This window comes from Antennarius striatus, chromosome 20 (assembly GCF_040054535.1).
Source record: "Antennarius striatus isolate MH-2024 chromosome 20, ASM4005453v1, whole genome shotgun sequence".
Taxonomy (NCBI): domain Eukaryota; kingdom Metazoa; phylum Chordata; class Actinopteri; order Lophiiformes; family Antennariidae; genus Antennarius; species Antennarius striatus.
The window spans coordinates 3,969,181-3,996,432 of NC_090795.1; the positions used below are offsets into that span (position 1 = coordinate 3,969,181).

The 27,252-nt window shown below is 45.1% G+C and overlaps 2 protein-coding genes across 3 annotated transcripts in view; both read left to right on the plus strand.

Annotated features, from left to right (window-relative positions):
• Positions 1-707: 707 nt before the first annotated feature.
• On the plus strand, positions 708-9,662 carry topbp1 (DNA topoisomerase II binding protein 1). The gene is made up of 28 exons (XM_068344022.1): positions 708-982; positions 1,216-1,309; positions 1,402-1,536; positions 1,617-1,760; positions 1,841-2,022; positions 2,231-2,424; positions 2,584-2,760; positions 2,882-3,048; positions 3,131-3,294; positions 3,469-3,704; positions 3,787-4,109; positions 4,510-4,682; positions 4,793-5,004; positions 5,104-5,420; positions 5,562-5,747; positions 5,851-5,963; positions 6,076-6,199; positions 6,754-6,912; positions 7,043-7,136; positions 7,230-7,428; positions 7,583-7,806; positions 7,956-8,098; positions 8,180-8,276; positions 8,426-8,589; positions 8,698-8,826; positions 8,914-9,003; positions 9,090-9,251; positions 9,457-9,662. The coding sequence occupies exons 2-28, from the start codon at positions 1,223-1,225 to the stop codon at positions 9,595-9,597; spliced, it is 4,536 nt and encodes a 1,511-aa protein (XP_068200123.1). The 5' UTR covers positions 708-982; positions 1,216-1,222; the 3' UTR covers positions 9,598-9,662.
• Positions 9,663-11,020: 1,358 nt separating this feature from the next.
• The window catches only part of tmem108 (transmembrane protein 108), a 29,739-nt gene continuing 13,507 nt past the window's right edge, over positions 11,021-27,252 (plus strand). The window contains exon 1 of one of the 2 annotated variants that reach the window (XM_068343844.1): positions 11,021-11,621. The gene's annotated coding sequence lies outside the window, so the exon portion shown is untranslated. The remainder of the gene's footprint in view (positions 11,622-27,252) is intronic. The other variant, XM_068343843.1, reaches the window with a different exon arrangement.

The window sequence follows — 27,252 nt, forward strand, 5'->3', positions numbered from 1 at the left end:
ATAAACTTTCTATATTGAATGTACATTAAAAATGAATCACTCGCACTTGTACATAAAATTTTAAGAATAAAAGGGAACCCACAGCGTCCTTTTGTATTTTTTTGGAACTAACATTGTGACAAAATGACGGGGGGTTTTGTTTGTTAATGTTTCAAAAAGAGGAATTCATATTTGTTGAAAGTTTAAGATTTTAGTGCTTGAAACACTTGTTTATCGAAATCTACCCTAGAAAATCTTGAGAAAAATTAGCATCCAGATCCCCACCATTCTTTTATTATAGACTGTAGAATACAATATAAAATCTGCTCATAGAATTTAAAGAAATAATAGAAAGTTTAATTTTGGTGGGCTTTTAAAGACAAAATCAAATTGTTTAGAGATTTAAATTTACAAATCTGAGCATTTTCCAACTTTGAAAAAAGGTTGTTCCTGCACAGTCGGGATTGCTGTAGTTTGCTAATTTATTGTTAATGAACCCAATAATTTTTATTCCAATATTTTGATATTCTTTTTACCAACATGCTTGTATAAACATGCATTTCTTTGGTTCTCTTATAAACTAATGACACTATGTAAAATCTAATCTGCATCGGAACGCTATTCTTACGTTTGCTTCCACACGAAACATTTAGTAGGTAACACCGGAAGTTGAATTATATATATCCGCATTTGGCGCGAATAACAACAAAGCTGAATTTTTAACTTTACCAGAGGATTACCGTAAAATGTGTTTTAACCAATAGTTTAACCTGTCAACTATTTTTTGATTTTAAGTGAATATTTATGGTATTTGAGTCATTTTAATCAAAATAATTTGAGTTAATGTCAGATTACATTAGGCAGGAGTCTACATCCGACGGTAGCGTTTTAGCTACAAAAACAAACAAGGAAAGCCAAACAGACTTTAAACTAGCTTTTCATTGGTTAGCATTTCGTGTCAGAGCAAACTAAAGATTGTCTAATTTGAAATTACGCCGAAGAGGTAAGTAGCCACCGGTTTAGCTAACATCAAGGACAGTACGTGTATATAGAAACGCTAATGCTATGTGTGTATATTACGGCGTAGCAGTCTATATGTAGTGCAGGATGTTTGCTAATACAGTTTAAATGACACACATTATGTCATTGTGATTGTTACCGACTCAGAGGCTAACTTCCTGCTAACAACAGCGACTGTCACTGTAATAAACAACATTGGTCTTCATTCACTTGCAGATTGAACATGTCCAAAGGAAACAAGGAAGACTTCATTGTTAAGTTTGTGGAAATTAAAGGCCAGAAAACAGATCATGCTGTCAGGGCTTATGAGGTAAAACACCATCTGTGTTAAACTACTATCGATCAGTACGTGTTTTTCTCCTGTCTCTTTGGTTTTGATGATGCTCTCTTATTTTTGTACAGGCCATTCTGGAGCTGCAGTCTGAAAAACACTTGAAGAACATAGATGAAGATGCCATTTTACAGATGAAGCAGAAGGACAAGTGTCTTTATGTCTTCAGCAGTTTCAACACCCCAGCGTTTCTACACTGCAAAAAGGTCCGACTCAGTTTTTGGTGCATCAGAATAATTGGTGAAAGTCCCTCTTCTGTCATTCTGCTCTGTTATCTGCTGTGTAGCTTGGATGTCGAGTGGTGAGTCCCCTGGTGGTGTTGTACTGCCTGCAGCAACAGTATTGTGTCCCCAAAGCAGAGAAGCCCGTCTATAACATGGCCATGGCTGACGTTACTATTTCATGCACGAGCCTGGATAAAGCAACTCGGGTATGTTTGGTTATGTATTTATTTAGTCATGATTCGGTACGGTCTTGTAGACTCATAATTTTCTGTGTGTCTCTCTGCAGACAGAGGTGATGGACCTGGTGCTGCTCATGGGTGGACGGGTTTATCTTGACCTAAATGTATCCGTCAATCATCTGATAGCAGGAGAGGTGGGCAGCAAGAAGTATTTGGTGGCTGCCAGTCTGGGAAAACCCATACTTCTGCCTACATGGGTGAAAGCCTGCTGGGAAAGATCTCAGGACAGGTTTGTTCCCTCATCACAGTGGAGATTTCTGTTCCCACATTTACTTTAGAGACAGATCAAAACTTATTTGTCTCTCCTTGAGATGCTTCTTGAGCATTTTTGTTCCCGAAGTGTGCAGTTGTTATTGTGAGAATTGAATCTAAATCCCAATATTCAGACAAAAAACAAGGCACTTCAGTCAAAGATAATTACTTTGAATGTTCTTCAGCCTTTTCAGGTACACAGATCTGCCCATAGAGGACTACCTGTGTCCTGTGCTGCGTGGTTGTACAGTCTGCGTGACGGGCCTGTCCAGCACGGAGCGTAAAGAGGTCCAACGACTCTGTGAGCAGCACGGAGCCAATTACTCCGGTCAGCTCAAAATGAACGAGTGCACACACCTCATCGTTAGTGAACCGACAGGCGAGTACCAGCATCTTCGGATCACTGGACATCTGTGTTTACAGTCAGTCTTTGATGTGGATTTTGCGTAACTTGAAAGTACAAATAAATCCATCCAGTTTCTTTTACACACATGCCCCTATTGTCATTGTGATTCTGAACATTTGTATTTGATTGCAGGTCAGAAATACGAGTGTGCGCAGAAGTGGAATGTGTATTGCGTATCCCTGCCCTGGTTATTTGACAGCATACAGAAGGGATATTGCCAAGATGAGAGCAGATACACTGTGAACCGCAATACATCAAGGACTACCCGACAGCAAACTTCTACCCCTACGGGCACCAACAAGAAGGACGGTGAGCCCTAGACTGATGGTTCTCTTATTTGTTGCTTACTGTTACATTTTAAGGCACAGCTTTTTCATTCTGAGTGGTTCAGTAGGACATTTAAATGATGAATCCTGCTTTTCAATTCCAGAGGGATCGTCTCTCTTGGGCTGGAGCCACATCTCTGTAAATGCCAGCATGACAATAAATGACACCGCCCTCACCAACGGCACCGTCAGTTGTCTGGAGGCGCCAGACCCCATAGACAGCCTGGACGTCACCGCCTGCCGCGCTGAGGATTTACTGGATGGCTGTAAGGTCAGTAGAGGAATCATTCTTTTCACGCAGAGTGAATCACTAGAATCAAGGGTTTGTTTCATGTGTGTTAAACTTTATGCAGCTGTATCTGTGCGGCCTGCCGGTGAAGAAACTGGAGAAGCTGCGGCGTGTGGTTAACTCTTTAGGAGGTCTGCGCTTCAACCAGCCCAGTGAGGAACTCACACATGTGGTCATGGGAGAGCTGGACCAGGACCTCAAGAATTTTCTCTCCGAGGCAAAACACAGGTATCTAAATAAGTATTTACAAGGATTTATTTTGAGTTTACAAGTGAGTCCTGTCTGTATTGAGTCCAAATCCTCATCCTTAAGTTTTGCAACATTACGTGTTTTCACTATAAATGATATTTAGTAAGTTTACACGATGTTAAGCCGTTGTGATCCTGTTTTGTTACTTCTCAGACCTCATGTATTAACAGTCCAGTGGCTGCTGGAGAGTTTCAGCAAAGGCAGTTTACTCCCAGAAGCTGCATACCTCCACCCAGACTGTCTGCCCCCAGCTACAGCTCCAACCACCCATCGTACCTCCACCTACAGACCCTCAGCTGGTCCTCTGGTGGACAGTCCCAGCACTCCCAGGCATAAGAGGGCAGAGGAATACCTGCTTTCACAGTATGTGGATGATGACCCTACATTAGGTAAGTATCCACTGCTGAAACATTTGCTCAGCGATTCCATTTTATTTCCTGAAACTAGTGTGAATTGTCTTTTATCTTCCAGTCGACATGCCTCAAGCAGGAGATGAGACCAGCATCACAGCTCCAGATCCTCAGCCTGACCTCTGTGCAGCAAATAACACCAGAGGACCAGAGCCGGACTCCACCCTGCAAGAGGCCAGCGAGGCAGGCCTGTTCTCTGGGAAACGCTTCCTTCTTGTAGGCTTCGGCGCCGAGGCAGAGGCCCAGCTTTCTCTCCTGGTGACAGAAAACGGGGGCAGGGTGCGGATGGGACGAACACGTGTTGTAGCAGACTACGCTGTGGTCCCTTTGTTGGGCTGCTCAGTTGAGGCCACGGTGGATGAGGTGGTCACGGATACCTGGCTGGTAAGATGATAGTCAGAAAGTCTTCAAACTTTTTTTTGTGCTGCTTGTTTCATTTTTTTAAATAACAACAACAAATTCTGAGGCAAAAAAAGTTAAAAAGAAACCAAAAGTTTTAGACAATCAGACATTTAGAGCAATTATGAAACCGAAATGTCAAACAGTTTTTGTTCTGTTATCTCTATTGTGTGGAATTAGTGAATATATTTGGGTTTTGACAGATTTGAAGATGACATGTTCAGCTACGGGAACATTTTCTGAATAGTCAATTAATCAAAAAGCAACTGCCAGATCTTTTGACTATGAAAACAATAGTCCCAGACTAGCGCTCTTTAATTTCATTCCTCTTTGTCTGTATTGTCGTACTAAATGGTTGAAGTGTTTTGCTGTGGTTTATTGTCAGGCCATGTGTGTGGAGAAGGAGTGTGTTCTCCAGCCGTCCTCCAACCCTTTGTTCACCCCCATTCCTACGATGGAAGGACGTTTTCCTCTCAGACGTTGTGTCCTTTCTGTCAGCCAGTTCACCGGAGCAGAGAGGGAATCTTTGGTGGAGTTGGCCAAACACCTTGGAGCCGAGTACGGCTGCATCTCAGTTTGACCACACATGAAACTTTTTGTCTGCATGGTCCAAACATCCTGCGCTGCTTTTTATACTCTTCTTGATCGTTTCTTTGTTTCTCCAACAGTGTCCAGGATTACTTTGTGCGCCTGGCCAATCAGAAAAAAGGCATGCTGGCCAGCACTCATCTAGTGTTGCAAACCCCCGAAGGAACAAAGTACCAGGCAGCAAAGAAGTGGGGGCTCCCAGCTGTCACCATGCACTGGCTTCTGGAGTCTGCTCGGAGCGGAAAACGGGCAGAAGAAAGCCGCTTTCTAGTTGACCTGCCACCCACACCAGGTCAGAAGAGTGTCTGCATTAAACCCCTTGTGGACATAATTACTTTTTAGATAAATTCTGCCTGACTCCCAGTGTTATAACAATGATTATGCTCTACAGAAAAAGATGAGGAGAGTTTTGTTGGTGCTTCCCAGAAGCCCAGCATGCCCCCGCCAGCACGTTTGTCTCCAGAGATCCCCTTACTGGGTCTCCAGAGCGGTAAGGCTGTCACCCCGCTAGACTTGGGCCGCTTCCAAAGCAAAGTTTTTCGTTCTGTGTTGGATGAAATGAAGCCTAGAGACGACATCACCACCCCAAAACAAAATCAGGAGGCCCGACAACAGAATGTCGTTCAGAAGGAGCCGTCTCTGAAGCTGGACACCCCCTCTCGTTTCCTCAGCAGAGACCAGCTTTTCAGGCCTTCCTTCAATGTCAAGGTTCGGAAATATTTAGAAGCAGCAGAATCTTATATCAGAATTACATTTGACTGGCTTTGTTTTATGTGTGTCGTGAGCTGATTGACACCATTAAATACATGCGGTTGTGTTTGTTTTGTTGTTTCTTTAACTTTTGTTTAGGATGCACTTGGAGTGCTGGAAACTCCTGGGGGAGAATCGAAACCAAGAGGGAAGGTGGAGACGCCCCTGACTGAAATCGTTCAGAGGAACCTGAAGGTGGCGCTAGCGAATAGCAGACAAAACGACTCGTCAGATATGGAGTCGGCTTCTGCCAGCCCCCAACTCAGCAAAACGACAGAGACGAAGGTAAATAAAAATAAAAAGGATAGATCACTCTTGCCACAGTTGATCCAGAAATACCTCATTTATTTATGCAAGGCTAATTCTTAATACTTTTTTCATTTGTAAGGTCCCAGAAAAAGACCACCCTCTGGATGGTGTCGTGATCTGTGTTTCAAAGAAGCTCGGCAAAATGCAGAGTGAACTCAACGCCATCGCCGCCTCGCTCGGCGCTGACTTCAGGTATTCGGCGCATTTTTGTCCAAAAGAAATGCAGAGATGTTCATTCTTAAATAAATAAAATAAAATGTAACCTTACTGAGTTTATTTTTTATTTTATTTTTTTTGTTTTTAGATGGGCATGTGACGATACAGTCACTCACTACCTCTACCAGGGGCGTGTCGGGGACAACACCCGGGAGTACAGAGGGCTGAAGGAGAGGGGGCTTCATGTGGTCTCCCAGTACTGGCTGCACGCTGTACGTTTCCTGCTGCTGTTGGTTTTAGGTGTCAGCTTGGGTTTTATTTTATTCTTTAGGTGTGCTGCACAAGTTAGTGAGTTGTTAGCCATCGTGCTAATGTGTGGAAGTTTTAGCTAGCCAACGGCACAATACAATTTCAATTTCATTTTTTTTATATACACATATTAAAGGTTAAAATCTGGTTTGCCTGAGCCATAATATCACATCTCTTGACATAGTCCTACGAGCTGTAAAGAATTTTATCTTCAAGAAGATTAATAAAATGATCATTGAGATGCTCTTCATTTAAAAAGGGATCTTAGTTTCACGGCAAATGATTGGTTTTGTGCTTCGGGCTATCGTTCAGTATTCATTTAGCACATTTCACCGGGGGGAGGTAATAATTACTCCATCGACAAAATGAGAATATTAAATCAGAAAGTGCTTTGAGATGCTAATCATCCAGACAGATGGGACCCTCTGTGTGTTGTTTCGTTTCATTTCAATTAGTTGTTGTGACGGTGCGTGTCCGAACACAGAGGTTTGTGCTAACAGGATGTCGTCTTGTGCAGTGCGCTGAGGAGCAGAAGCATGTCCCCGAGTCTCTCTATCCTTTCACCTACAACCCCAAGATGAGTCTGAACCTCAGCCAGGTGCCCAGCAGCTCCCAGAGATCTCCGCCTTTAACACGAACCCAACTTAGAGGAGTCACTGAGGCGAATGACGACAAGGTGGGTCACTTCCTGTAGTTTTATTTGATGTGTTTGCATGTTCACGCATTGAATGTCTCTCATTATTTTACATTAACCTAATAGAAGGTTCTTCTAAACGCAGTGACGTGTGTAATCTTCTGTCACTCAGTGTGAGCCCATCGCAGATGAAGCTGCCCCCTCACGCCGTGTGAGCAATGGAAGCGTAGATAAAGAAGAGGTGCAAGACGCAGCAGAAAGAAGTGGTCGGTGTTCATTTCCTAGTTTTGATTTAATTCCATGAGTGTCTAGAAATATCGATTATTGATCGTTAGCGTTATTTGACCTCCTGCGTCCAGGGATTTCAGAGACTCTGGAGATGAGACAGAACCTGCAGAGACAGCTCCAGGAGATCATGTCAGCCACCAAGCTAACGACGGGAAGGCGCGCCTCGGTCAGGCTCAACAGGGTGGGATCGGGAGGGGGTGACTCGGGCCCCAACACACCTGATGGGAGCCGTGGACGCAATGGGAGTAGACGTACTCTTGAAGCTCTGAGGTAACCATATCACTTAGTAAAGAAGGCAATTTACCTGGGACTTGGAGTTTTAATGTTTTGGACTGCGGAAACGCAAATATTTTCGTTTTTTTGGAGTTCACTTACTGCCTCAACAAAAGAATTTCTCTTCCTCCTCCTTCTGTCATAATTTCAGAGTTTCCAGAGAAGCTGCAACGGACATGAACACAGAGCCCTCTCAGAGCGAACAGATAGTTTGGGACGACCCTACGGCGAGGGAGGAGAGAGCCAAGCTGGCCGATCATTTACAGTGGCCTGGGAGTCCATCGCAACACTTTGAGCCCCCAGGGCCTCCGCCTGCTGCAGAAGACCGGCCTCAGCTCAAGGACTCCATGACAGACTCTGAGCTGGTGGAGATGGGTAAGAGATGAGGGACCTGTTGGAACTGGCAACACCTGAGTTAGTAAATCACCAGCTAGCAAGAACATAAATGTAGTTTTGACTTAAAAATGAACTCCGGTTTTTACTCATTCATTTAGATTTTTACTTTATACAATGTGTCCTCTCAGCTGCTTGTGACGTCATCGACCAACACATGAGCAAAAGGGCCACAACACCTCCAACAAAGCAGCCAGCAAACAACATCCTCACTCCTGAAGCCCCCAGCATCGCCTTCCCTGTCACAAAACCCCCAGTAGCGCCGGAGCCACAGGTGAGGATGTCGTTCGCCGCGATATGCACTCCATACTGTCTCAAAAAAGATACCGATGCTGAAAGGTTGCTTTTCTCTCAGGAGGAGAGCAAGGAAGAAAAGCAGCCCCCCAGATTCCAGCTGTCCTCCCTCAGCCCTCAGGAGCGCATCAATTACAGTCACCTGATCGAGGAGCTCGGTAAGTGGAGCTAATCCCTGCAGATGCTTCCTCTGGCAAAGATGTGAGCTCATCCCTCTCAAACCAACCACTGCACATCATCACCCGAATAAACGAAGCATGGTTCGCTAACCTACTGACTTAATAACTGGGCCTGCTTGTGCTTTCAGGAGGTGTCGTCCTGGACAAGCAGTCTTTCGACCCCAGCTGCTCACACATCATCGTCGGGACTCCTCTGCGTAACGAGAAGTACCTGGCAGCGCTGGCGGCGGGTAAATGGATCCTGCACCGCTCGTACCTGGAGGCGTCCCGCGCCATCGGTCACTTCATTCCGGTCAGAAACTGATCATTTGGACTTCATCAAGCTACGACTTAAGGATCAGTGGGACGTGTTGTTTGTCAGACTGGAAACTTGACTTGCCTTCACCTGCTTGTTTTCCAGGAGGAGGAGTTTGAGTGGGGCAGCAGCTCCATCCTGGATGCGTTGCCCTCCATCACCTCCCAGCAAAGGAGATTAGCGTTAGCCGCTATGCGTTGGAGGAAGTCCCTGCAGGGATGCTCCAAGCAAAGGGTACAGTACATACAGGAACATGCGTAGACCACTGTGTTGTGTTGTTTTACTGTTTTTGGGGGGTTCAAAAATGTTCTTTTATTCCAGGGAGCCTTCAGTGGATGGACAGTCATGCTGAACATAGATCAGAATAGAGAATCAGGCTTCAGGCGGTTGCTGCAGTCTGGAGGAGCAAAAGTACGATATTTACTATCAGTAGTTTTCCATTTCTGATTAATTCTTGCAGTTTTCAGATTTGACAGATTTGTCCTTTCTCTCTCCAGGTCCTGCCGAGCCCCTCCCCTTCCTTATACAAGGAAGCCACCCACCTGTTTGCAGACTTCAACCGACTGAAGCCCGGTGACTTCAGAGTCGACGTCTCAGAGGCTTCCTCCCAGGGAGTCACATGCTTGAAGCCAGAGTACATTGCAGATTACCTCATGCAGGTCGGGCGGAGCTGCATCATTATTACTGTATTAAATGAGGAAAATATCACATTGTGTTGTTTAAAAGTCAATATAAATGGAACACAATGTGTCTGGAGTTCCTATTTTTGACACAGGATTTTTAAATTACTCTATGTTGTATAGTAAGTTTAGCCCCTAGCAGTACATTCAGTATTAAAGATGTGTTTTTATTTGACTCCTCCAGGATCCCACCCCGCCCATAGAGCTGTACTGGTTGACCCAGGCCCCGACCAAGGGCGCCTCCGAAGACACTCCCGGCGCTGCATCACGGAAGCGTAAAGCGGCGGCAGACAGCTCCAGGCTGAAAAAGTCCCGTCTGAACTGAAACTTCGGAGCTCCAATCTGTTAAAAATAATTGTAAATAAGATTTGATTATAGCTTAAGAATAAAATAAATGTCATGCTTCGCGTGTCACTCTGGCCTCCTCGTTGTAGAGAGCATCGCTGATGCCTGAGCAAGGCGTGGAATTAAGGTCTGCGTGTAGTTGGGTGCAGTGACGTTATGTGGCCTCTAGGGGGCAGCGTTTCCCGTGTGTGTGACGGCTTGTAGGAAAAGTGATTCTCAAGGACAGAAAAAAAGGTTTCTAATGCCTTTATTAATTACTGTAAAACTCCAGTTATGTAATAACTTAATTTAATGTTAAGGATTGATATTTATATGATATTTAAACCATTTTACAGCAGCTCAGCTCTTCCTAGTGTTTCCACTGATAAAAAGCTTAACAATAAATCAAGCACCCCTCCCGGCCCATGTGATTCTAGATCACTCCCAAGGTGTTGATCTCCACATGTAAGAAACACCAAATCCTGTTTGCCTGTTGTCCAATTAGAGTTTTGGTAGCGAGGTGTGTTTCTTCACACACACACACACACCCCACACACACACAATCTGGACAGATAAGTGGTTTAACCTGGTTGTGGAGGGACCAGCTGACGCACAGGTTCAGGTTTGAGTTGTTTAAGAGGTGTGAGATTAGAAGAGGGGGCAGAAGACCACGACCGTGGCTGTGGGTTCATGGAGGGGGCGTGGGGTTAGGAAAAGTACATGTAGGTAAAAAGACCTTTCGACCTTTATTTCTCATTTACAACCAGCTCAACAGTTCAACAACCAATTAGCTGAATCACTTAACTCTAAATGAAAGTTATTAAATGCCTGTCTGTTTTCTTTATACTTTAATCCCCTGAATTAATTCTTAGATTAAAAAAAAGACCCAACATCTGTTTAAGGAGGATCACTGAACCTGCAGGATATTTATTCCCTGCAAATGGCTTTTAAGCTTTCATCAATCGCTGCTCATAAAACAATATTGTTACATTAGTTTTCTCTTCATCTGTTCTAAAAATGACTCAGGCTTGTTTATTACAGGACCTTTTAATAATTAATAATACACCTCTCAAATGATGTGTTAATCACATCCAGCTCCAGACAGCACTCTGAAACATTCATTTTAATGCAGCGCTGTGAAGCTGACTTGTCTCCCTGTGGCATACCTAAAATTTCTAAACAAGTCTGTAATGGAGCCCACTTCGAATGACCCCAAACAAATTGAGAAAAGACTATTAAGGGACTGTAAAAATCTACTTCAAGGCTGACAAATTGAGCTGCCGCCACAAAAATGTCTCCTATCAGCCTTAAAAGCTTTTTTATTAACAATCCTGTGAATTTTAAAATGGATTCAATCTTTTTTTTCCCTCTGCAGCTCAGAAACGACATCCATCAGGCTGGGGGGTCTGGGCTGCTTCCAGTCAACAGGTGTCCTGTGGAGGTGGGCTCACCTCCCACTAGTAGAGGAGGGAGAGGTGGGGGGGGGGGTCATAACTTGAGTTGCGCCTCATGTCGTCATCCCGCCTCCCGTGCTGTAAGGTAACTAAAATGTTGTGACAGTGAGTTTCAGCACCGATTCTCCGCGCAGGGAGGAAACCGCAGCCCCCCCTCATTAAAATTCCTAGCTCGTACGTTCTCCAGAAAAACCTCCTTTGGTGGGTGGCACCGGCGTCCTGCGCGCCTCAAATTGCGCACCACGGAGAGCAGCCTCGTCACCGGTGATCCACGCTTGCTTGCCTTAAGTTGGCTTCGTCAAAGGCTGCCTGAGGAAAGACTGGCGCACAGTCTCTCTCTCCCCCCCCCCACACCCCCAAAAAAAAGGTGCAGCAAAGGGTGGTGCCCTCCGCGTCTCAGTGCGACGCGGTCAAGCTCCTGCGGTCCGCCGCCTGCGCGTCGCCGCTCATGATTGTGACATTTCTCCGCGGGGACTGGCAACATGTGCGCACGGGAGGTGTGAAGTGTGACGCGGCGGCTTCTGGGCTCACATTTCTCTCGGATACGACCAGTACCCGACCTTGTGTGTAGGTAGGTACATCAGATTCTCCTCTCACACCTCTGCGTATCGATCATGTCGAGAATCCGATTGGTTGAAATCGTGGATGAAGGTGTCCGGGCAGGCGGACGCGTTAAATCAGTGCGTATCACGTTTAAGAGCATCCTCTGATCCGTTGTATTAAAAGATTCTTTGTGGTGACAAATTCCAAAAAAAAAAGGTGAGTTTTATGAGATTGGAGTATATTTTGAAGACTTTACTTCCTAAGATAAGACCCAGGGAGCGAGAAAACCATCAATCTTGCAACTTGAAGATCTCAGCCCGAAGTGGCTTCCAAGTGGTTTATTTCTCTGGCAACGCAGATAATGGAGCAAACGGTCTTTAAACGCAACACTAGCATGAACACACCAGCACCAGCATTCAACATGGAGCCCCAGCTTTGTGTTGAAGCACAGAGGGATTGTATAGAGCGCAGTTTAAAGTGTGTACTAATTGAACTTACCAGAGTCTCTCCATTGTGGCAGGAATGTTTGGTTGCCTGTTCTCCACAGAAACCCCCCTATTCCTTTGTTCTGGGGCAAAATCCTCCAGTACCATGTGTATGCAGTGGGTGGGGGTGGTGGTGGTGGTGGGGGGGGGGGTTGGCAGGGGTCAGTGGGGGTATTGACATCTGTAGCTGACAGCTTCCTCGGGGCATGCTGACATGCTGTGATACCATGAATGGGTATTAGTGAACATACTCCACACTAATGAGGGCGGTTGTTCTTTGGGTGTGAGGCTATTGAAAGAGATGCTGCAAACTTGGAGGTTGAATAGATATTTATGTGGGGAAAACAAGTCATTTTTAAAGGGTTATTTAAATAAGATCCAGATAAATGTTGAAATATGTCCTTGTTAATCAATAAAAGTTGAATCAGTCGTTGCAGCTGAGAAGCTTCTGAGTTTGCATCTTTCAAATCGAGCACCTAATGTATTAGCATTTATTAGCCTTATGTTGCATTTAATGTTCTGTATTGTGACTATTGCACATTGGAATCAAATGTCATTCAGCTCAACTCTATAAGTCAAGTTTGGTCCAAAAATCCAGAGCTGGAATAAGCCATTGATCGATTGGTTGGTTCCTCAGCTGCAAACTGATTCAGCATTGTGGAGCTAAATGCACGCATCAGCACGCTGACAGCGGCAATACGGGTTGATGTTGAGCAACCACGTGCATGAGCTGATTTTAGCATGTTGCTAATTAGCATTAACCTCAAATTAAAGCTGGGGCTGCAAGAAAAAAAGTCTCGATGATGTCGTCTGGTGAGGATCACCTTAAAGTTGTCATAGATGGTTTTATTAAATTCATAACGTCATCGTTTCATGAATATAAAGGTGATATTCAATATAGAAGATTTTCCCCGTAGGTTATTACTAAAAGGTTTGGATTGTGTCTGATGCTTTCTGTACGCTGGAGGTCAGAATGCATCCGTATCGGAATCGGTGTGATATCTACGAGTCAACATAAGAGAGAACAATCTCCACAGCTGCTCTCTTATCACCAGGGTCAGGAAAAGTCTTCACTAACCCTGAAAAACACCCGGAAAATCTCAGCTTTCCCATCCAGGGAGGCAGAGCTCTCTTAAATAAACGTATGAGAGGAAGTTCAAGGAAATGGGAAAGTCTGGAGCCTGCAGAAATCCAGAGCCGATGGGAAACCGTTTTGGAGAACGGCCTCCCTCATGACCGGTGGAGAATGGTACACCGTGAGCTGGAATGCAGTCCCCACTGGCCCCTAAAGTATGAGCTCAGGTCGGAGCAGGATGCACCTTCCTCCAGTCCGATTGGAGCAGCGGGCGACCAAAACAGGATTTCGCTCGAGCAAAAGGGAGGAAAGAGCCAGATTGTGCCTGCGCTGTTTCCTTTCCTGTGTTTTTGTCAAGACCCACGCAGCATTATGAACCAAAGGCCCTCAGCTGCTTTCGACATGACGCGGAGACGCCACCAAAGGCAGGGCAAGCAGCTGAATTCAAGCAAGAAGAAAAATACTTGACAAAAATAAACGGCCGGGTCGTGCGCCGCCACTTCTGATCCTATCGGTTTAAGAGTTTCCCACCGGATGGGAAGGAGACGGTGATACCAGAACTTTCTTTTTCGAGCGCTTTACTGTGTAGAGTCGGATCAGACCAGCTTCTAGGGGCCACCACTGATAAAACTATGAGATGTGGCTCCTCAGGTAACACAGGAACACCTGCACTGCAGCGGAAAAAGCAGATTAAGGTGGGGGAAAGCGGTGGAACTGGTAATGAATAAGTAACCATTATGTTGATTAAAGGGGGCGACGGGCATGGGGGAGATAAGAGGGAAGTGACCGCCGGAGCATGAGGTGTTTACAGGGGGAATTCCTCACATTCCTCAGCTGCAGCCATGCCACTCCGATCTGCACCTCCACCCACCGATGCTCACCCTGTGGGGGCCAAGAGGGACCCGAGGGGTCCAGGGTCGCTCTGAATGGGTTACGTAAGGCGAGCTCTTCGGGAGATGATGATGATGATGATAGTGCTAATAGGCTAAAGAGCAAAGGATGCTAAATCGTACGTCTGGGCGGAATTTGTTGTGGGAGTTTTTCTCATCAGCAGCTTGGATTAAAAAGACTTTATGTCCTTAAAAGTGAAGCTGATGATCATATTTACTGACTCTTTGACCTTTGCATGTCAGCATAGTGAACTTTGTGTCGTATTTTGTTGTGTTATCACGGCTGAAATGTGTTTGCTGCTCTGAACACGCCGGGTTTGTGTCGTGGATCAGTCGTCACATTTGTTTTAATTCAGTGCAGATGACCGGCCCTTAATAGGATTATGTGAAGGCCTGGCAGGAGGAGATGAAGTCCAGGGGGGGGCACATGTTATCCAGCCCCTTGAGGGTCATGTGATGCTGGAGGAGGAGGTGGGGGCAGGGGGGGGGACAATGCTAGCAGGTGTCAGCCTCATGATTACTGCGCTAAGGCCAGGCTCACCTTCGGGGATTACTCAGAGCCACTAATGCCGGCGGGTTTCGGATACGAGGAAACAAAACTCCGTAGGCTCACCGAGAAAAGTGCATTTGGAAAAAAATAATAAATAAAAAATCTCCAGTTTCCTTGACAACTTCTTCAATCTGGATCTTTGCTCTTTCATCACCAAACAACACCAAAAAAAAAAAACCCCCCCATAAATATCTTTTCATTTCTAATAAGTGAATTCTCCTTAGTCTGACATCAGTTACAATAAACTATTTTTGGTCTTTTATAAATTTTCTATCCAAAAACCTTTTGGTAAATCATCAACATCAAACCTCATTTACTGGCCGGACTCGTCTGATGGAGGCTGCGGATTAAAGTGCCGCCATATGTTGAGGAGCGTGGAGCTTCTCCCCGACGGCGGAGCTTATTCCTGTGCTCTATATCACTGTCAGCAGCTAATTGTTGAAGTGACAAGAGAGGGGGGGTGGGGGGTGACTCCCTATTCTTGTCTGAAAAGCCTGTTTTACCCCTCGACCTGAATGTGAGATCCCTTTTCTAAAAACCCTTCGCTTTTCCAAACAAAGCCAGACTTCCACACTGGAGCTGATGGAGTCCGAGTCGTGACGGTGTGAATGCCAGCAAACAGGATATATGGAGGTCCTGAGTTTATAAAACTGTTGTTTAATCTCTGTGCGCTGCCCGTGCTGCATATATCTCATTTCACGGCTGCTGGAGAGGCTGATTGATGGGACGGGGGGAGCGGCGACGGCGGCCGATGGGCCTCATGTTCCTGTTGGCGGGAGCGCCCCCCCCCCCCGTCAGGTCACCTGAGGTAAAGGTGCATTTAAAGAAAAAACTGTTGGAGCGCAGAAGGTAGCTTTGGTGATGCATGATGGGTAGTGTGTGATGTAAATTTTTTTTTTTTTCACTTGTTCTGACATTTCATCACAATTAACGCCCTCTGGGACGACTCCTCAAGTGTACGACTATCAGAGCTTGTCACCCCCAATTAGAGAGCAGCTCATATCGTTTTGCTCCAATCTTCTGTCTTGCTTCGCTGTCTCCGTCTCCCCAGGGGTTAGGGGGGGGTGGGGGGGGCTGGAAAATCTGTCCAGTAATTTGAGGCTGCATTAATACTGAATAAGACGGAACAAGTTATCAGCCCCTCCAGATCAATTCTCATACGCAGAGCGCCGTTTAAAAAAGAAGAGCTGCAAAATTACACAGCGGGATTTCACCTGCTGTGTGTGTGTGTGTGTGTGTGTGTGTTTGTGTATCAGTGGCAAGGATGGTGATTTGTGGCAGCTTCATCACCATGGAGACAGTAGCATTAGTTCATAGGGAGATGTGTACCGCTTTGGCAGCGGAAAGGAGAAACATCTGAAGACAACAAACTCCACCCGGCAGATTTCTTGCTTTGTGACAATCCAGCCATTTGGAAGTATTTTCTCTTTTAAAAACGTCCTTTTTCTGTCTTTCGCTGCTGAATTTGGCTGATTTCACATCCATGCATTCATACCTTTCTGTCTCTGATCCACTGAGATACCGGATCCACGCTCACACCCAGATTTTCCCATTTTGTGCCTTGGCGCCCGTGGAGAATGACGGGCAGCAGTAGCCAAAATGAAACTGCTGCTGAAGCTGCTGAAATGACACCCCCCCATCACCACCACCACCACCACTACCACCACCTCCCTTCCCTTCCTCACTCCTGCAGAGGAGCACGTCCTTCGGGGAGGAGGGATGAGTTGACGTTTTGGGTTTTGTCAGGAGCTGTGAATGAATTGAACGCGGTGGTTGTTGCACAGGATGTCTGCGCTGCACAACCTGGTTTATCAGACATGAACAATCCTGTGGCGGCTGCACTGATTGCCCCCCCGCCCCTTGCAAACAAACACTGTGACGAGTGTTGATTCATGCTGTTGTGGAATTAACTCCCTATCTCAATGCTTTTTTTGCACACACAAACTTTCAGTTTGCATTTTGCAGATTTGAGTTGGTTTGATTTCTGGAACCACGTGATGGGAACCAGAGGTCGTACCTTTACACCCCATTAAATGAAGACACGCCTTTCCTAATGGGAACACGCTGCTTGACCATTCTTAAATGTGAAATATAGTTTGCCTGCATTACTGTTTGGAAATTGCATCGTACGCTAAAGCTCTGCTGACCTTGAAAACCCATTGAGGTTAAACAAACTGCCTGCAGCTTCTATTAATGCACTTTAAATTCTGCTCGCTGGGTTTATTCTGCTCGATAATTCTGTTTGAACGCATAAATGAGAGAAACAAAGTTGTTTTCTTCCGCCTGACAAATACGATGTCATTTAAAAATAAATGAACACGCATTTGATGTTTACAGTGGTGGATTATGCACGGGGATATTTAAATAGTGTTTTTAAAATAGTGTTTTTTAAAGCAAATTCTTGGATGCTGGAACACGAAACATATAAAGTTTGCATGCGTATATAAACGGCATGCGGTAGACCTTTGACCTCGAGGCTCAACAGATTCACCTTTTGCAGAAACTGTCATCATAGCAACTCTTTAATAAAAAAAGAGTAACCTTTACTCGATGTTATGTAATTATCAATATAAAAAGAGGATTTACAGGTGGAGATAAAAAGAAGCCTGTTAATATCTGCATGGTCGCAGATCCTCTGCCCAACGTTTTGACTTGTTAACTTATAAAAAATGTTGTATTTTAGCAATAGTACGGGTGCCCCTGAGGACAAAAAGAGTTGGCATGCATTTTTATGCCAAATCAAATGTTCTTTTTTGTTGTAAATCAGGTATATCAAGATAAACATGGGTGATGAATATAAGGAAAGCCCTGATTAGATGAGTAGTGAAATCAATTCAAAACATCACAAGAAGTGAAGGTTACGGTGCATAAAAGGCTGTTTTATCTTCAGATCTCTCTGGAAACCTCCAACACCAACTGATGAGTATTGACAGAGAGAATGAAATCTTTTTTTTTTCTTTCAATTCTTCACTCGTGCATGTTTATTCTCCCTCGAAATCCATGATGTACCTGCAGATGCATGACACACAGTAAAAGTTATCTTCAGGTCATTCGTCCCGTCGCCTGTTTGTTGGAAGGACACAAGATGTGGTTTATCACTTGGCTTGAGCCACCACTTCATCCATAACCATCACACTACTGACTGTGTGTGTGTGTGTGTGTGTGTGTGTGTGTGTGTGTGTGTGTGTGTGTGTGTGTGTGTGTGTGTGTGTGTGTGTGTGTGTGTGTGTGTGTGTGTGTGTGTGATGTCACAGGTCCGTTATAAACCATGCTGAGTGTGGCATGTTCCTCTGTCGTTTACCTATTCATTTATTCAGCCATGAGCGATGGCACAGGCTCGCCAAAGCTCTGGTAATTAAACTGTTGGTGATGCATTCTCCTCCCAGAAAGCATTTTATAAACTGGCATATGCGCACACACACACACACACACACACACACACACACACACACACAAACATCAGCGCCCTGAGATGATGCAGGTGAGTTGTCTTGGACGGGCGTTGTTAATCATAGTCCTGAGTGTTTGCACAGATTGCTTCATTAATTCTCCAAAAAGCATCCATCAAAGTGCTCATTTGATGGATGCTGCACATTTAATCCATCCTAAAGCCCCCATATGTGAACACCACGACTTAAAGGATACCTCACACCTATGGAAAGATCAATCACTAAACTGCTTCGGAGGTCTTGAGGCTAACGCCCTGATCCCCTTTGCACAACGCTACTTCTTGTTGTTGCTTTATGTCTGATTTCCAAACCTGATTCTCAATAATTGTCTTGTTTTGCTGGCGGCGGCTCAGGCTGACGCCATGAGAAAGGATAGCAATTATCAAGTGCATGGCCCAGTTTCACAGACGAGGATTATTTTTGGATGCTGCAGGATATTAATGGCTGTTTCCCATTGAAGATCACAGTTATTGACAACAAGGATTAATCAAATCTTGCAACCGGGAGCGTTTCCAAGGTGGTCCCACGTGTCAGCAGCGTCTCGAGTTCAGCGCTTCATCGTGTGCCACCAGTTATTTTTATCTTGTAGATTTAGCCAGATAAAATAGCTAAACTGAGATTGTGAGCATGGCACAATTCTAAACCACATTTCAGCATTATAAATATGGGATGTTAGCCTTCCTGAAGTTAGCATTAGCTCACACCTGTGCCAAGACTAAAGAAACATGTATAGCTGCTAACAAAACCAAGCAAGTGTCTGAAATGTTTGCTGAGAGGATTCACGTCCACTTCCTGTTTCAAATGAGTAGTCCAGCAATCATTGAAATAGATATATTAATTATTTATCAATAATTTATGACTGCACAGCGGACAGATCTGATCTGAGATATAATCTCAATAATATAATCCAAATGATGCATCTGTGGCCCCGGTGACACTTCCTCCAGTCTAGCTGGACTCCCCCCTGGACTGGATCCCACTCTAAAATGTCAACGGTGTCGTGACCCCACGACATCACGCCTCGGGTCATCTCACAGCGAACATCAGGCTCATCCCGTCTGCCGCGCCGCCGCTCCCTTCTCATCAAGTTTTACACTTTGGGCCAAATATCACTTCTTCTGCGCTCCTTGCTTTCTGCTGTGACGGCTGAAGGAAAAGGTCACTGCTTTCATCAGAGCTCGTCTGAAAAAGGCCCAGAAGACGCCGATGTGGATCGACCCGGCCCGGGTGTTAGCGGTTTATTCCGCCTGTGGCCCGCTTGGAGAATTGAGCAACAGGATTGAGTTCATCCATGAGGAAAGTCTCCACTTTTAGGCCAATTGTCGTTATTGTGCTGTGGAGGAGTGGGTCGGTCTTTGTTTATCATGAGTCACATGGAGGAGGCCTAATTGATGCAGTGTGTGTGTGTGTGTGTCTGCATTTAGCTGAAACTCTCTGCACCAGCAGCTTTTGGAGCTAATCCGTCTCCATAATAGCGGTAGATGGAGAGGAGGAGGAGGAGGGAACAATACACCGTCTCCACGGACACGTGGTTGTTTCTCGGCGGGAAATCTTTGGAACCTTTTGGTCATTCCCTACTGCTGTCCTCATTTCATTCCCTCTCTGCAGCCCCTGCTGCACTTCTGGAGGAAATAAAGTACAATATGCCCCCCCCCCCCAAAAAAAAAACACCCCACCCTTCCCCGCTGCTTCTTTTCATTCCTTCCATTGTCACAAGACAAGAAGCTGCGTCGAGAGGTAAAATTAGGAATGAGCGAGGCGTTTCCTGGTGCGTCGCGTGTGTGTGCACGTTTGTTTGTGCAGAAACCGTGTGTTTGCCTCGTCTTGGAACAGGAAGTGGAAAATAAGTGGAAAGACTATCTATTTCCTCCTTTGCAGTGTAGATTCCTGTGCAATGGCGCAGGACTGCTGCGTCTGTCTCATTCCTGAACAGGTCAAAGGTCCTGGCTTCCCGTCCTGACAGCTTCTGGTGGTTAACAGACGAGATTATCATATTGCCTCTAAAGATGCATTTCAAGATGGACGGGAAGGAAAGTGTGACAAAAGGCGCTGGAATTCACTAACTTCATTGTTCAGGAGCCTTTTTCATACTTTGGAATTTCCTTTTATGGTTGCTTCGGTTTTCCTTTGTCGAACGCTAGTCTGGACAGTAAGAGACGCTCCTGTTATATATTTTTTATCTGCTGCCTTTTAAAGTGCAGCATTTGCAAAGGTTTTCATCGATCTACGAGTTGTTCAGCCTCACAGAGATGTTCTTTTCCTACATAGTTCATTTGAAGCTTTTTTAATTTGAACATAATTGATATTTATTAAAGATTATTTGCAGTAAAATTCAAAATGTTCTTCTTTAAGTCAAGTCTTGTACGTTATTTACAACTTGTCTGGTTTAGCTGATGATCCCAATGGAAATCTTCATCCCAAAAGTGGGATACACTCATCATGTTGAAATACGCAGGTTCCCACCCCGTTACATGTGTTGTGGTGATTTGAAGGGATTAAGCGTGTTTTTGTACAACATGTGTGTTTTGCATTAAGTAACACATAGATGAGTACGACCAAGGTCACGCCTAGATGTTGCAACCTTGGGTTTGTCATCTTGCACCATTTTAAACGCCCACGTGTCGAGTGAACCTGCTCGAGTGACGCGTTGTTTGGTGCCACCAATCCTTAGATTTCCTCAGATGCAAACTGTCCTTCTTCCACATGAGAATATCCATCCTTTCATCAGAGCTCCTCTGGATGGGAGGGCAGTGCGGTCAACCTTTATCGATGCGTGAGTCACAGCGTCTTCTGAGGCCGAGTGTTCGATTGCGACGACCTCAAACTCTCCCCTTCTCTTTGGTGAGCGACTCCCCGTGTGAGGCTTCTAATGAGAAGCCGTGAAAAAATATTCCATCCCAGCTCGATGTGGCAGCAGATGTCTTTCTCTCTCGCTTGGCTCGTAGTTTTGACTCGTCCTGTCATGCGCTTCAGCTGCACGGTTTAAGGCGCGTTCGGGGAGGTCTCGTGTTAACAGTGATGTCTTCTGGGAAAAAGGAGGATAGATGGTGTCTGACAAACCCTGGATGTTTGGCTCTGGTTTTGCTTGCATGTCTACACTAATAATCTCCGGAGAGGCGACTGTTTTTTTATCAGCACATCTATAGATTGAAGACGAAGACGTGTTTATTAATCAAAATCAAAAGCTAAAGTTGCTCAGAGCCAATTAAAATTCAGTGAGTTTTCTCTATATTTACTTCGAGACGTGCAGAAAGTCTGCCGTCTCATTAGCTTCGTTCTTTTATCGATCGAGTCGAGCTGTGGCGTCCAAACCGGCGCTGCTTCTCACAGGCGTTTCTGATGTTCAAGAACAGCTGAGCTCCCCAGTCTCGTATGTTCAACAGAGAAATATCTTCTGAGATCATTAAGCGAGCCCTGGGCTGACGTCTGGTGATGTCTTTGGCGCAGAGAAGCGCCGATAGAACTTCAGTTTACTTGATAAAAAAACTGTTACGACGATGAGGAAGGGATCCTGAGGGAGTCGGGACCTTTTGTTCTTCAGCTCCTGTTTGAGGGTTGAATTGTTGAATTCTGACTTCATTTACAGTCTGAGCAAATCGATGCTGATCCTGTGCACGTGCATGCATGTAGGCATAGTGGAGTTTTATTGATCACTTAACTTAATTCACCAGAATTGCATTCCAATGCTTAAATACAGCTTCCATCTTCCATAACAATCGCTCGTCCTTTTCCTTCGCGAGCTGAAGCGACAAATTGTGTTGAATAATTGTCTTGTGTTTGTTTTGTGGTCTCTTGTAAGAAGAAAAAAAGATGACCGTTATCACCAAGTTATCACCAAGTCCTGAACTCGCTTTTTCTCAGCTGAAACAATGTACTGAAAGATGCTAAAATAGAAACTGCTGTGTTGGTTAAAGCCCCCTTTATATTAATAATACCCATGGTAAATTAAATATTATTAATAAATAAACTAGATTTTATGATATTCTTTATTTGTGTGTTGATTCTGCAATAGTTCAGGTGAGGAGAGCTTGTTAATAATCCCATCTTGCTCTTTGTGACATGGCCGGATTCGGCATTGATGCTTTTCGTAAATTCTTTCTGTACTTAATTTTCTCAAAACTATACAATAGAATGAGTCTCTGACTCATGTAGCAGCTATGTAAGCAAAACTTTTACAGAACAGAGAAGTTCTGACATGATTTCTCTAAATGTATGTCAAAATGTCTCATGGATGGAACCCTTAAAAATCCCAAAAAAGAAATAAAGACCCATCCTGAAGTTGAGAGGTCAGAAAAGAGAGGCGCTCCAATGGACGCCCACAATGACTTTAAAGAAGACAGGAGCGAAAAAGGGGAGACAGAGGAGAAGAAAGCGTGTAGCTCCAGGTTGTTCGACAACGCCGGCGCCGTGTCAGAGCCGCTGTTGGAGATCTCTCTCTGAGCCGTCTGATGGCTGCCGGCTTCAGGGAATTAGACGGCCTTGTTGCTGCTTTGGTTGCTCCATCATTCCCAGTCGGCGATGCGGGTTGTCACAGAAAAAGCCGCTCAACACGCCGGCCGTGTCATCCCCTGTGAAGCAAAATCAAGAACGGTCGTCACTTCTGAAAAATAATACGTCTAAAAGGGAAAAAAAGTCATGCTGCGGAGGCTTATCCATCCAGCAGCGATAAAAATCATTGATCGATGAGGTCACACACCCCATCAAACGGCTCCCAGACTATTTTTCTGGTGTGAATTTAAATTTTTGACAGCTATTATGTGCTTTGGTCTCTGCTGCTGTGACCCCATTGAGCGACGCCGGTCCCATAATCAATGGGAACCGGGCTTGACTTATGAATCCGTCTGTCGGCCTGCGAGACAGAAGCTTTGATCAGACGTTGTTCCCTTGGTGTTTCGGCTGAGCGTCACGACGAGCAAAGGAGTCACATTTTCATTTTCTGTTTTCCAAACTCAAATCGATGTGAAGCCAAGTCGTCCACGTATTCAGAGGGCTGCCGATCAGAAACTATGAGTCACCTCCATTAGTGTTTTGTGGTCAGTATTGATCCTGAGGGAGGTGAATCAGGACTGAAAACATTACGCTATCGCCATGTCTAGTAGTGATGCACTGCAAGAAGGGTGCATTAAAACCTCTTCTTTAGTGAACGCACCCAAAATGAACTTTTTCAACTGTCATCCTGATTTCACCAACGACGCAGCATTACTATTCCCTGTTTACGAAGTTTCGCGTTATTCTCCGTCACCGTCTTGGCCTTTTGCTCAGTCGCAGGTCGCGTAAGGACAGGGGGGAGGCAGAGGGAGGAAGAGGGGAGGATATTTATGACTCCGACAGTCGCGAGGCTGAGCTGCATCCCAATGTCTGCTCCTTTACTGCCTAGCTAGAGTTGTCTCTCAGGAGGGGGGGGGGGTAAGACGGTACAGAGGAATTGTAGGTAATACAAGTCTCTGAGTCTCCAGGTGTGTTAATCCATACGCAGTCAGTAACAAAGAACGACTAATTTTACCCACGTGGGATGTCTCACAGGAGGAATCCATCAAATCGGGTTCGTGTGTCGAATGAGGCTGTTAGCTGGCAGATTTGTGTCCTCCATAATGGATTTCTCTGTGGGTAATATTCAACCCCCCACTCTTTAATTCTGTGGAGGTTTCTCCCGCTGGCTGCCAACATCTTAATGAAATGCCTTAATATCATGTAAAAGAAACAATTTTGGCACAGCGAAGATATCCTCTAAAGTGTTTTCTTCGAGACTCATCAAATGCGTTCCCTGACAGCGATCGTCCTCCAATCTTCTCAAGCGATTGATATTCATTGCGTGACATCCTCTGTTTCTGATGATAGACCGGGTCTGATAAGTTCTTCTCTGGGGTTCCGTGACCCATCCCCAATGTTGTTCTGCTGATTCAGTGCCTCGTCCAATCCATCAGGGAGTCTGCTGTTAATGACGGCCTGGCACCTTCTCTCAAAGTTTTAAAAAAGTCCAGAAAGACGGGGCGCTGCCTCAACGTGAGAGCTAATAATTTAATTTTTAATTTTGAAGACCTACTCACTGGACACTTACTTCTGACTTGACAACAGTCTTGATACCCAATATGGACTTCTCAGTTAACAAAATAAACTTGATAGAAGTGAGTCTTGACTCATTTGAGATTAAACCCAATATGGATGTCAGACGAGGGTTTAAAACTAAGGTCTAGAGACTTAACTTGTCCTGGAATGCTGTAAGATGTCACACCAGATGACTGGAACTGAGACATTTGACTTTAGACCTGGTCTCATGTGTCTTAAGTCCACAAAATACAGATTATTCCTACATCTGATTTCTAAAAGACTCCTTCTGAAGAGGAGTTTTGGTACTTGGACGCAGAAAAATTATGTGGCTGTGTTTCATGACTCAGTTGAGACTTGAAGGAGTTCAAACAAGACTTGTGCGTCAAAATGGACTTGACTGTTTATTAGACCTGACTTCCAAAAGATTTAAATTAATTTGAGAAAATACTTGAGACTTACTGCGAACAAGCCAACAAAAGCAAGACTTGCAGCCCAACAGGGGACTGGTATGTTAAGGACTTCATACCGTTAACCTCAATGTTTGTGTGTCACGTGTTTATGAAGCTACGTAAGGCTATTTCAATGGCTGCTCTCATATATTGTTGTAGTCACTGGTCCCAGCGGTGTATGAGAGTAGTGAGTAATGAAGAGGATGGTGATGTTATTCACTTCCTCCTCCGTTGGCCCTGAGCGCTGCTCCTCCTGAGTGGGAGTAGTTAACAAATGGAGATTCATTCATCCTGCGAGAGCCACAATGGGCTCCTCCATTGTTGATGCGATACGAGAGCGAAGCTGACATTCTGTGTTTTGGCATGTAGAACAATGGACATAGGGAGCGTTAAAGAAATCTAAAGGAACAGTCCGAGGTGACTAACACACATAAAAGCTTTATAGCGTCTACATTAATGATTGGGAAGTGCTTCACGCTCCATCGGCAGGCTTTCACAGAAGTGTTAAAGAACATGTTGACCAGACGTCATGGATACGAGCTGGTGGTTTGTCCATTGGGCATCAAATCTATCTGTATAATCTGTGAACATCAGCCTGGGGGGTAAGGTGTTCCTATTGTGGTCTGTCTTTATGCAAGCGTCTGTTAGCTGGACTCCCCGTTTATGTCCATATATCCATCCAGCTCTCGATAAAGTGGCCAAATATACATAAATAAAAAGTATTTCTGAGAGGTTTGATAAGCAGCTCACGTTTCTTTATGTTGGAAATCAATTGTAGTCGTCTTAGATTTAAAAAATTGCAGCATCCAGACTCAGAAAACCATAAAATAACGAAATTCAAATGTGTGCAGAAGCTGCTGGAACTCATCCAGCAAACTGTACTCCCCTGACATCCATATATTTGCTCTATATGATAAAAATACTTGCTGCACAAATATGGCAAAAAACTAAGAGGACAGGTTCATGTGTGTAACATACACGGCGTAAACAACATGTAGTGCTGTTTGGTTGGAACAGAAAGGATGATGTGTCTCCTCCAGTGAGACAGTCGGAGTGAACGGCATGCTGGGAACCTAATGCTCTTTTAATGACGGGTACGTCGCTGTACAGGGCCTGATTGATAACACACACATTCCCAGCCAGCCTCCGTGATGCAGCACTAAACACTCACCCCGTCGGCGTTACCATCCAGGGCCACGCACATGCAGCTCGGCGCTATGATTCAGCAATAAAGTCATCATCGACGGGGGTGGGGGGGGGTGGAAGGATTAGAAACTCCCTGGAAACCAATTCCTGCTTTGTTGCCTTGCAGTTTGCATTTAATTCAGGCCTGTTGTTGCATTGAATCAATACTCGTAATGATTTGGTTGTTGTGTTTACTCCGGCCGGACAATTAAGTCACAGACTTTCCCTTGTTCTCCAGGTTTATAAGCCTCCCAATAACAGAAGAATAGAACTGTTCCCAGCTTTAAATAGTAATCAGCTTCCCTGTTACACAATGAGTCAGCCTTACATGATCGGCGCCAAAGAGCTGCCCATTTTGCAAGGTCACCTTCAAAACGTAAAGCCTTGTTCGCAACCGATGTGTTCTGGCCGTATCTACACCGACATGAGAAAACACACGGACACGCTATCGAGGAATGTTTGCTGATTTCCATCAAAGGATAAAACGACATAAAAAAAGAAAAAGAAAAATGGACTTCCCACTGTTTGGGTTAGTCCCCTGGGTGTCCACGGAAAGGCAGGGCTGAGGAAATAACATGAAATACAGACTGAGATCATGCAAAGCCTGGGTTTTCTTACATTGTTCAGCGCTGATGCAACCGTGAATGATCCACTTCGGATCGCGCTCGCTAGCGCCGGCGCGTACAGCAGGAGAATGGGCTCCATTTCACCTCCATTCTCCTGAGAAAACTGGTCTGGGACTTTCGCTCCTGACGCTCGGCCCAGATTATCGGCTACCGTGACGCATTTACTGATCCATTCTTAAACCTCTTGGTCCGGGGCACGATCAGGGCCACCTTGATAATTTTTTTATTTTTTATTTTGGGCTGTATCTGTACCTCCTCCCTTAGACAGAAGCTGAGAGCCTCTCTCTGGTTCCAAATGAAGAGATAAACAACAGCGTGAGACTCTGGCATCATCAAATCAGAAGAGTGGAGATTGCAGGTCCGCTATCAGTTGTCTGTTAGGCCATAACACTGTGGTTCACACTGTTGTTGTCGACTCCCACACCTCCCTCCTCCTCCTCTTCTCGTTACGGAAAAGCTCTCAGGCTGCAGCCTTTCTGGGCGAGACGCCAGCCTGCTGCCACAACTTCTGCACAGAATGGACGGAAGTCCAAAATTAAAAGCATTGTTATCCCCGTCGCTGGTGGCACAGAGGTGGCGTAGCAGCTCTATTTCATTGTGACGTCTGCGGTGACCTTGGCTTTGACCTCTCACCTGCGTTCCATCCAGGGACGCTATTCAGAGCTCACGGCGTGGAACCTTCAGGAACTGGGACTGATTGTTGGTTGGTGCTTCTCTTTCACTCCAGATTTGCTCCCTTTTTTTTATTCGCAGCACTGTTTGAGACATGAACTGTTGTCATGACTGAATCAGAGTTTAATGTACTATTAGGGTTGCTACGGTGACGGCTGTCATCTGTGTGCATGTCTGTTCCCATGCATTTTTTCCCCCCTGTCTGGCAGGAAGCTGGGTCGTGCAGTGGA